Source organism: Theobroma cacao, chromosome 7 (assembly GCF_053813885.1).
Source record: "Theobroma cacao isolate CCN51 chromosome 7, ASM5381388v1, whole genome shotgun sequence".
In the NCBI taxonomy this organism is placed as follows: domain Eukaryota; kingdom Viridiplantae; phylum Streptophyta; class Magnoliopsida; order Malvales; family Malvaceae; genus Theobroma; species Theobroma cacao.
Window position 1 is genome coordinate 35,367,031 of NC_142645.1, and position 10,489 is coordinate 35,377,519.

The window sequence follows — 10,489 nt, forward strand, 5'->3', positions numbered from 1 at the left end:
AAACTAATAAATTAAAGTTAACTAATCATAACAAAATAAATTAAAATTTAAAATAAGTAATAAATTTTAGTAAGTATTATATTAATTATAAGTAAATTTTAGGTATAATTATATACTAGTACATAGTAACGAAAAACAAAGAGGTAGAAAGGAAATAAAACTAAAATCTGTTATTTAATAATTATAGAACTGAAAATAAACTATAAAAAATCAAGTTGCTTGTAAAGTCTAAACCTTCCCAACATAAAATCTAGACATGTAAGGCTCAAATACCTATGAGGTCCGAGCAATTGTGATGCTACTTGCATTATTATTTCCTTGTCACATGCTTGCCTGAGGTATTATTTGTTAATGATATAACATTTGCTTTCAAATTAGAAGCAGAGATTTATTAAGAAAAATACTAAAAGAATGGAATATTCTCTCTATCTATATATGTATTGTGGTGTGATCATTAATTTCCCTTGACCTGAATTCAACTTATACAACTAAATTGTATCGAATAAGTTGTTAGAAAATGGACAAATAAGAAATATTAATAAAGGCATGTAGAAAACCCCGAAACAAAACGTTTCAATTATATGCCACCATACCTATATTTGATGATAGTATTATCATTTTGAAAAGCAGGCACTCATGTTGGATATTGATTGGACTAACGGTCCACATTTACAATTTAATAAAGTTTATTTTCATAGATAATCATTTATTCATGACATTTTTTTTGTTACAAATAAAAAGAAATGGAAAGAATGAAATAATTAAAAAAAAAGACAATCAGCCCAAAATGTATTTATCCCATAGGTCAAATTGGATATTTAATTATTGGAATAATTGTTGGAGACTCAAATGGTGGATATGTGAGAATGATAATTTATAAGCTATTTTATATCTCCATGAATTTAGGAACTTTTGCTTGCATTGTATTATTTGGTCTACATTGTTCATTTTGAGGTGATAGAGAAGTTCGATTCTATATTAACATCATGTGGATTGTTTCATCGACTCTTTATCAACATATTAAGTTGTGTCTAAGTCAACTGTTGATTGATTTCTTCAACTTTGCACAGTGATGCTGATAATGCGCTCGACAAACTTTGGCAGAAGAAGAAAGTTGAAGTTTGATTTGGGTTTTTTTGAGTTTAAATTATTTTAATTTAAAAATATTTTGAACTTTGAATGAATTGTATGTAACTGATTAAATATGTTTTAATAAATTTTAATAAATCAAGTTTTGCATTTGATTTACATCGAATTAGTTTTACTACGGTTGACTAAATATTAAGTCTAGATTTCTGATTACAAATTTTAACTTTTGGTATCTTAGAAACATTGATTTGTATAATCTTCAGTATTAATCTTAATTTAATTTTAGCAAAATCGAGAATGAAAATGAAAATTAAACAAGATTATGTTGCATATTTGAAATAATTTGGTTATGTTAGGAGACTTTATATCATTTTTTTATTATTATCTACTAACTATCATTTAATTACAGAATTTCACATAGAAAATTTAAAAAGTATATTTTTTAAGTATTATTATTTATATTTTAGGATATTCAATTTTTAAATTTACTTATTAATGAGTTATAATATATAATTCAATAATAATATATAGAATCTGTACAGTAACCATAAATCAAATATAATTTTTATAATTTGTAAATCGGTAAATATGTCAATTTAAATTTAAAAATAGACTTTTGGATTTGCGGCTCCAACCTCAGCCCAATGGGCGAGCCACAAATCGAACCTGGAATACCAGTCGGACGGCAGCGTTTTATTCTTAATAAAACTCATCAGTTTTTTTTCCGTATATAAAGTCCAGATAACATCAGAACCCTAAACCTCACCAAGCGGCCGCCCCTTCCTCTTCCAGGTAACCCTCTCTGCCTTTCTCGACAATTTTTAGGGTTCTAAATTGATCTCAATTTCGTATTATTTGATGTTCTAATCAGTAGATGTTGGCTTTTGTGTTCTCTTTAAATATAGTTAGCTTTTCTATTCTTTTTACCATAAACTGGGTGTTGTTCAATTAGGTGATTTGAGCTTTGTGTTGTGTTTCTTGTTCGGTTAAGCAATCCGCAAAGATGCAGAACGAAGAGGGTCAAAACGTGGATCTTTATGTACCCAGGAAATGGTATTTAATTCGCTTTACTCCTTTTTTTTGTTTTGAACTATTTGTATGTGTTGAAAGCTTATGTGTAGTTTGATGTTGTTGTAGTTCCGCCACTAACAGGCTCATAACCTCGAAGGATCATGCTTCTGTCCAGATCAACATTGGACACTTGGATGAGCTTGGCAGATACACTGGCTCATACTCCACTTTCGCTCTTTGTGGCTTTGTCCGTGCCCAGGTTCGTGTCGGTTCTGTACTGACCTACTGATTGTTTTTGGGCTGTTTTTGGATATATGCTTGTTGTAATTATTATTGCTGTGATGTTTGATAGTTAGATTGGATCTGATACTTGCATTTATGTCATGTTTACATGCACATCCTGCGTAAAAGGCTAAGTCCTTCATCTTACTTTGTTAATGATATGCCTGTGCTTTCCTTGTCATTCTAAATATTTGAGATATGTTTTAATTGTCTTTTGTTATCCATTGGTTTTAAGAATATTTTCAACCACAATCCCATGGCTAAAGTTCAGTATGGTAGTGACAAAACTCATGCTTAAAACCTAGAAGAGACAATAATTGTTGGAGACTCAAATGGTGGATATGCGAGAATGATAATTTATATGCTGTTCTGTATCTCCATGAATTTAGGAACTTTTGCTTGCATTGTATTATTTGGTCTACGTACCATTGTTCATTTTGAGGTGATAGAGAAGTTCGATTCTATATTAACATGTTGTGGTTTGTTCCCTCGGTTCTTTATCAAGATAAGTCAGCTGCTAATTGATTTGTTTGACTTTGCAGGGTGATGCTGACAGTGCCCTCGACAGGCTTTGGCAGAAGAAGAAAGGCGAAGTCCGACAGCAGTAATAGGCTGTTTCAGAACTTGTGTTAGTTTGCACTATTAAGTTGTAGTTTGTTTTGGTGGATTATGTTGAAGTTGTTTTCGTTGAAACGGATGATACCTTCAATTTGGTTATTTTTCTAATGGGGGCATAGCTTCCTTTTAGTGAGACATCTCTATTCTTATTGTTTTGGCTTTTAGTGAAGCAAACCTTCTTTTAGGTGCACATATAGAGTCTTTCCCCACAACCAAAAAGTTTGGTAGCTCCAAAGCCAATGGTAAGCTTTGATTTCCATTTTGTTATTGAACTTAGGGCAAAGGTTGCTTCCATCATTGTGTTGGTCATGACTGCCATCATTAAGATCATAATTATGGCATCACCACTGTTAATTATTGTTATGTTAAACCCCATTTTTATGACCAACTTCAGCCTCTAATGGAGAGAACATTGCTGTTTATTCTTTCTTCTAATTGCTTCTACAAATAAACTGGCTGAAGCTAGGGAAATGTTAAAGTATCATTTTACACAAATTTCTGCTTTATGTTGCTCTTCTGTCAATGTTTTTGGTGAGGAATTGAGAGGCTTGGGAAGGAAGACAGATTGAATTGAAGGAATCAGGTTCCTTATTAATGGAAACTGCTCTTAAATTGATAACCCAGGGAATATACTGTAAATGAAATGGCAGTCATGCTTTGATGGACTGAACAACTGACTTGACATGTATTTCATTTTTGGCTTTTATATTAAGATTCTCTCATAAATCATTGTCCATCCATACTAATGGATGTAACCAAATCTTTTGCGTGTTCCCTTCCCCTCCAAGGCTCAAACTCACTCAGCATCCCCACACTTTCAGGTGCTAACCCAAGGAAAGGACGTCAGATTAAAAGACAATCATAGTAAAGATATAGAAGAAATACCCCCGTAAAACAATCTATTTTTCTCCAAATTCTAAATGAATTTTCATTAACTTTATAACTCAACTGTCATTCTTTTAGGAAAGTTGGGAAATGCAAGAGTAAACCATCAAACTCTCTTCCTATTTTTTATCTTCTCTTTTATTACCATTTTCCCTCCAATTTTGCTGCACAAGATTTGATACAGGCTAACAACCGTGATCACCTGTGCTTTGCATTTGTACAAAGCTGATGGGCCCAATTCTCAAGCTCATGATTAAGAGCAGCATGCGGAAAAGAAAATTGCTCAAACAGAAGATAAGGGGTCCCTGAGAGATCCTCTTCCTGTCTCGCTTACCCCAACATTGTTTTATATTAGTAGTTGTGCTGGGTGATGACAATGAGTCCTTTAATACAGATATCTCATATAAAATCATATTCGTATTACGTGGCATGAATCAACCAAAAGAAGATTGTCAAAGAAATCTACGAATAGAGACTTTGGAAGATTGTTAAAAAAGACAACACTTGTTCTGATACATGTTAAATTCTTGAAACATTCAACTTAATACTAGCAGAATACATACAAACGTTGATGATCCGATATGGTGAAGAATGAGGATTCACTTGCATTTTGGCTTTGCATCATTTAATCAGATTGGTATGTTTTGAAAATAACATAATACTAGCAGTAGCAGTAGCAGCAGCTGGAAGAGGAAGAGTAGGGAAGGCAAACTGAGGAGTATAAAACCATGCCATGGACTTGGCAAAACCTTTTGTTTTTCTAAATGGTCTGAGAAGACTTAAGTGGATTGCAATTTCTTTCTAAAGAAAAAATTCTTGATTTGTAAATAACACAAAATTACAAGCTTTGCCTATTTTTCTATACAAAGCACCATCAAAACATCAAATCCACAAAAATTTCCCATCTTTTTACCCACCTGATGTTTACTCAATGTGGAAGTATTTTGGCCCTCAAGATTTAGAATTCAGGCAATCGTCTAAAGCAAAGAAAGCCTCTTCTTTCGAATTGTTTCATCTTCCTGCACATACAAGTCATGTTAGTAAATCATTTTCGATTGGGATAGGGCCAAAGAACTTGCAGAACTCAAATACAGAGAGAAAAATAATTGATTTGATACAATGTCAATTGAAACAAGCTCTACACATTCCTCAAGTTTGCACTCAAGAAGGGAAATGAGCAGATCTTAATCAAGCACCCTATGCTAAAAGATAGTTATTGCTTAACTCTATGAGTAAAACTACAACTGTCCTTAGCTCAGGAAACTCTATCAAGAAGGACCTGAACTCGCTAAGAAAGAAGATCCACTAAAAGTCAAGAAATGATTTGCTTCATATTTTAACAAGCAACTATTAGCTATAATTATTGCAAAATTGTAGTAATAGATAACAACCCATGTCCATTCTAGGATCAGTCACCAATCCATTTACCTGTTATATAACTTAGGGAGTTGGCATCTGTTTACCTCATTTATCCTTTCATCCTTATTATCTCACATTCATAGATCTCCATTTTGTAAAAGAGCTAGAATTCTAATTAGACAAGACCACAACAACTGAAACTGACATGCTAATCGTAATGTTAGGTCCAATGTAACATTGTTCAGTGGATGGAACTAAATAAAAGGGCCCATTAGCTGAAACTCAGATAACATGATTTGATGTTTAGTTTGCTTTACTGAAGAAAATTGTGAGGAGAATTTCCCTAATCCTTAGGAAAAACACTTAGGGAATTTCTGCATGAAAATCTGAAGGTGGGTCATGGGTCCAGGAGATACAATTGAATTCTGCACTAAGTATGAAGGACAAGTTCACAAGTGACAGCACATGTTTCTTGATTTTAATGAATGTTGTAACTTGTAAGCACCATAAAAGAGATGTTAGTACTCAGGTCTGTTCTATAAAATAACAGTTTCAATATTCACTTAAATATTGAAAAATCGCCTAAAGACTAAGATACTAGAAACAGTATCTTAACCTTAAATAGATAAAACCAACCTAGCATCAAGTAAGATAAGGATTTTTTGACGAAGTTAAAAATTTTATGTTCCTGGTCATGATCTTTTGACACACTTATTGCTACCATAGAGTCTAACTAACCAAAAAAATCTATCACAAATGTAAGTCGTTCACAATCTTGTTGCAGCACAATGTTTAATTTTTTAAACATGCTTTATAAGAGTATAAAGCTTGCAACTGATTTCACTCCCCACAAACATATATTACAATCAAATATTAAAATGAATATACTTCTATAAATTGTTTTTTGAAGTGTATCAGACTATAGATCCTTCTATGCTGACTAACTATAGCAAAAAAAGCTACTGAAATTAGTTGAAGATAAAGCTAAATGAGAATGAAGGATATGACTAAAAAAGGTTCATGCACGTACATTGAAGAAAGCAAACAAGCACAGTATAGCATTAAGACCAAGAGATCTGTCATTAGCTCATTATTGCTGTTCTTCATAATATGGTGGTGTCGACTGTACACGTAGTTCATTCTCATCCCCATCATCATCATCTTCATCTGCATCTACCCAGTTACTAGGATGACGTTGTGATAGCCCAAGCCCATTAATCTGGTTCCTATCTGAGCACAACAAAATCGGGGGAAAAGAAAAATCAATTACTGCAAAAGTGATAACATTATAAGCAATACAAATAACTAGTGTTGTGATTAACCTTGCACCCCTGCAACATGGTCCCTTTCTACTTGGCGATGGCTACTATAGACTGTAAAGCTTCCTCCATGACAATTAAAACAAAAATGCTTGTGATGTGTTAACCATAACTATGATTCACTTAAGTCTGTATAATGGCTGCAAAACAAATGGGATTTTATAACCTCTGTTCACTAAAGCATTTGAAAAGATGCAGGAATCTTGCAGGCATGGGCAAATGCACACATGCAGAGGAAGAAGAAAAGAGGAGCATGATACTACCAACAAAAGGGCTCAAAACATAGTGATAAGACTTGAATAAAGGAATAGAAACAGCAATATTCAGGATACAAATTCGGACCAGTAGGAACAGTTTCTCTAATGGGTGCAGCTTTTGTAATCTGCATCATGCTAATCCTCTGAATATCCCTCTGTTCACTAGCATTCAAGTTCTGCAGTTTTTGAACCTGCCTTTCTTCAACCCCACTACCACTTTTTGCTGCACTTCCTGAGAACAATTGTAATGCATGAGGTTTAGGATGAACACAGCATCAAAATCATGATATTGAATAGTTACCTGATAGGTCAGACCATATTTTGGTGTGGTCAGATGGGCACTCAGATACATTTGCCCAAGACCTCTCTTGCTATTCTTGAGACCCTGTCGCATGCATTGCCTGGTCATGCACAGTTGAAGCTGCTTGCATAGGTTCAGAGGTATTGCCTTCATGTAGCTGTGATATACGCATGGTTGCAAGTACAAGTGTAGCATAAAAGTTTGAGCCAGATCCATCATCTAGTCCAAATTTTGGTGCCATTAATATCGGCCTGTTCCAAAAATAAACGTCTTTTCAAGATCAAACCGACATTTTGACATAATGTGATAATAGTATTTAGCAAGAGGGCAAGGCAGACAAGCATTTGTATATTAGCATACTCATTGACTTTGCATTGTCCCAACCTAAAAACTAACAAACTGAACATGTGTTGTACTCTTTTTGGGTTAAATAAAGTTTCATATACTTCTAACTTCCTAAAAATATGCCATTTGTGATTCAGATAGCTATCTAATTGCAAACGATCGATGTAAGAAGCAGAATTAATGCAACAAAAATATATGACACAAACTTGCTATAAGATATTGCTATCAAATCACAAATGAACTATTTCATGTTTGGATGTTATCGCTTGATGACATGAAATATTTTATGTTTCAGAACATGTTGTTCTATGAGCTGCTATAAAGAGAATTATGACATTCCAAAAATGTATGGAGAACTAAAATTACTAGAAGGATATCTTACTCGCCTGCTACGTCAAAAAATAAGTGAATGTCAACCTCGCAGCCTTCACAAAAGGTAAGGAATGCCTACATTTCAGTTTTTTAGAGTAACATAAGGTTTACCTCACATATTAATGGAAGAATAATGACAATCATTAGCATGTTTAAATCGAATTTATGACCCAAAGGTAATCAAGCTGTTTCAAAATCTACTTTGTGAGCCAAGATTAGATACCTTCAATTCCTTGACGTTAAAAGTAACATCTACAGGATCTCCTGTGTGAGTATACTGCACAAACTCCTCCATATGATCTATCCGCAGTTGAGTGTGCAATGAGGAATCATTGTCTGCATTGGCAAGTGAAAGAATAAACTTTAATTTCTGGTGAAATAGCAAAAATCAATATTGTTCGTGTACCTTTTGTTGGGTCTATATAACTTCTAAGCTCAACAGCTTTTCCACCAATTTCACTTGCAGCATCAGAAGGTAAAGACATCAGCTCTGTTGCAATGATGGTAATTTCCTGAAGTGATGATTGAAAATTAGCTAGCAATCTGTTTAGGCCATGAGGCCTCACTACCAAGTTACTTGGAAATCTTCTCCAATCAAGAGACAAATGTTGTCTGTCGGCCTCAACATTGCAGGTAATCCAACATGCATTTTTCATACCTGCCAAAAGTACATTATGAAACTGTTTAAGACCATAATAAATCCATTTATGTCCAATATCAAAAAATTGTGTCAGGACTCTTTGCATGGGGCAGTTTCCTTGTACTCGTAAATGCTGCATCAAGCTAAACACTAGATTTTCAAATTTATCCAAAACAAGTACAAATTCTAATATTTATTTTGGCTTTTGTGGATGGATTAGGTAAGCATAAAATCAAACTTGTAAAAGGCATGTAGAACACAATAAATTGATCGCATGCCAATGCTAACACTAACTGCATGGCACAGTGATAGTTGTCATACTCAAATTTGCAGCAAATTGAATAGACTAGTAACATACATGAGAAACCCCTCTTCCCCTTCCCATATTTGATGTTGGATGAAAAATGTATCAGAATATCAAATGAGTACTTTACCACTATAGCATTCCAAAGCCCATTGTACTTTCGATGCATCCAGATCAGCCAATTTTACAGTCAAGTGATCGATACTTGCAAAGTTGCAATAGGTGTCCTAAGAACAGAACAAACAACCTAAACACACCAAGTCACTTGAAATGCTACATTTTCACTATCCATCCAACAAATTCTTATAGAAGCAAATGAAAGACAAGACCATACCTTCAAAAGCACGCTGCACTGTACTTGAGTTCCAGAAATTCCATAGACATCAAAGAAATTCGGCTTAAATGTAATGGACTGGTAGGCCGACCTTGATGAATTGAGCGTATGAAGTGCAAGCTGCAAATATTGCCAAGTTGATCCGTTACAATATGAAATAGCTAATAAGTATAGTATTCTGTTTGGTTGCCGAGAAAATCTAACAAATAGAAGTAGATGGAAATGCTTTGCATTTCCTTTTCCCTTTTCACTACAAAGACGTAAAGTAATCAAAATCCACCAATAATTTGAAACCATTTTTTTCCCTTTGCTTTTAGAAAATCTGCCGCTTAAACAGCGAACCAAACAGAAACTAAATCCAAGCGTGGAAACTTGATTGCCTTTTCATTTTCCTTCACTTTCCCGGTCACCAAACAGTAAATAAATTAGTACCTATGCCCCCTTCAAAACCCTAATTGTGTCCCAACAAAAACGAAAACCTAATTCAATGCTTAGTTAACTAAATAATCACTTAATTCCATTTACTTGCGAGCAAAACAACTTAGTTGAGAGATTGAATTAGGAAAGGTGACGAGAGCGAAGCGTACCTGAGAAGGAGAAGCTGGATGACGAGCTCGTTGCCTACACGTGCGAGGCACGTGATCGAAGGACCAAAGTTTCTGAGAGTGTTCCCGCTAAGGCTCAGCTCCATTTTGTTTTTCTTTAATCCTGATTTTGCGTTTGGCGGGAAGGGGGAAGAACGTCGAAGCTCTGCCGTCCACGTCGATTTGTTTCTCCCCCTTGTGCTGTTAGACGGTCCTGATTTGATTTTTGCATGAGTTGGTTTTTTCTATTGGACAATTTTAATTCAAATCCGATAAATAAAATATTATAATTAACCAGAATATAAAGATTTTAGTTTTAATTTGGATGACGTAGTATTCTGATAACCTGTCATCTTGAGACGGATTAATTTTTAACTATATCTAAAAATATATCATATATCATTTTAATTAAATAATAATTTTTTACTAAAATTTAAAGGTTTGTTTGTATTAATATAAAATTTAATTTTTTGTTTGAAAAGAAAAATAAAGAAAATTAAAAGATAATTTCACAACTTCGAAATAAGTTTAATAAGCAAATTATTAATTTAATATTAAGTTCAAAACTTTGAGATTTTGATTAAAAAAAGACAAAACCTTTGAGAGTCACCTTGGCAAGTTTTTTAATATTTGAGATAATCTTTGGCTTAACTTTTTGCATCAAGGTGATAATTGATAAACATGCAAAAGTTGAATTCAAATCATAATTTTAAAAGCATTGTTTAAATCTGATGAAATTTCATGAACAAGTGTCAAGTCTAGATTAGCTTAAAATCAAAATAATTTGAA

The 10,489-nt window shown here is 33.7% G+C and overlaps 1 protein-coding gene and 1 pseudogene across 3 annotated transcripts; one reads left to right on the forward strand and one right to left on the reverse strand.

Moving 5' to 3' along the window:
* The first annotated feature begins 1,775 nt into the window (after nt 1-1,775).
* On the forward strand, nt 1,776-3,137 carry LOC18594910 (small ribosomal subunit protein eS21-like). 2 transcript variants are annotated; one of them, XM_007022608.3, is made up of 4 exons: nt 1,776-1,881; nt 2,042-2,142; nt 2,227-2,359; nt 2,925-3,137. In XM_007022608.3, exons 2-4 carry the CDS (start codon nt 2,093-2,095, stop codon nt 2,988-2,990), a joined length of 249 nt encoding a protein of 82 aa, XP_007022670.1. In that variant the 5' UTR covers nt 1,776-1,881; nt 2,042-2,092; the 3' UTR covers nt 2,991-3,137. The 2 variants fall into 2 exon arrangements, with proteins under 2 accessions (XP_007022670.1, XP_017980560.1); XM_018125071.2 differs by having other exon boundaries at nt 1,801-1,881; nt 2,081-2,142.
* Nucleotides 3,138-4,498: 1,361 nt separating this feature from the next.
* On the reverse strand, nt 4,499-9,807 carry LOC18594911 (uncharacterized; annotated as a pseudogene). Its single transcript, XR_016027355.1, has 11 exons — nt 9,704-9,807; nt 9,117-9,236; nt 8,913-9,029; nt 8,245-8,496; nt 8,062-8,174; nt 7,849-7,913; nt 7,122-7,372; nt 6,896-7,052; nt 6,567-6,610; nt 6,275-6,474; nt 4,499-4,904 (listed from the first exon to the last, which is right to left on the reverse strand). The product of XR_016027355.1 is annotated as an uncharacterized LOC18594911 (transcript).
* Between the last annotated feature and the right edge of the window lie 682 nt (nt 9,808-10,489).

Excerpts from the sequence above, each read along its gene's own strand:
- LOC18594910 (XM_007022608.3), top strand. The coding sequence starts at position 2,093 with ATGCAGAACGAAGAGGGTCAAAACGTGGATCTTTATGTACCCAGGAAA. Across the intron at positions 2,143-2,226 it reads CTTTATGTACCCAGGAAATG|TTCCGCCACTAACAGGCTCA; the intron begins GTATTTAATTCG and ends ATGTTGTTGTAG. Across the intron at positions 2,360-2,924 it reads GTGGCTTTGTCCGTGCCCAG|GGTGATGCTGACAGTGCCCT; the intron begins GTTCGTGTCGGT and ends TTGACTTTGCAG.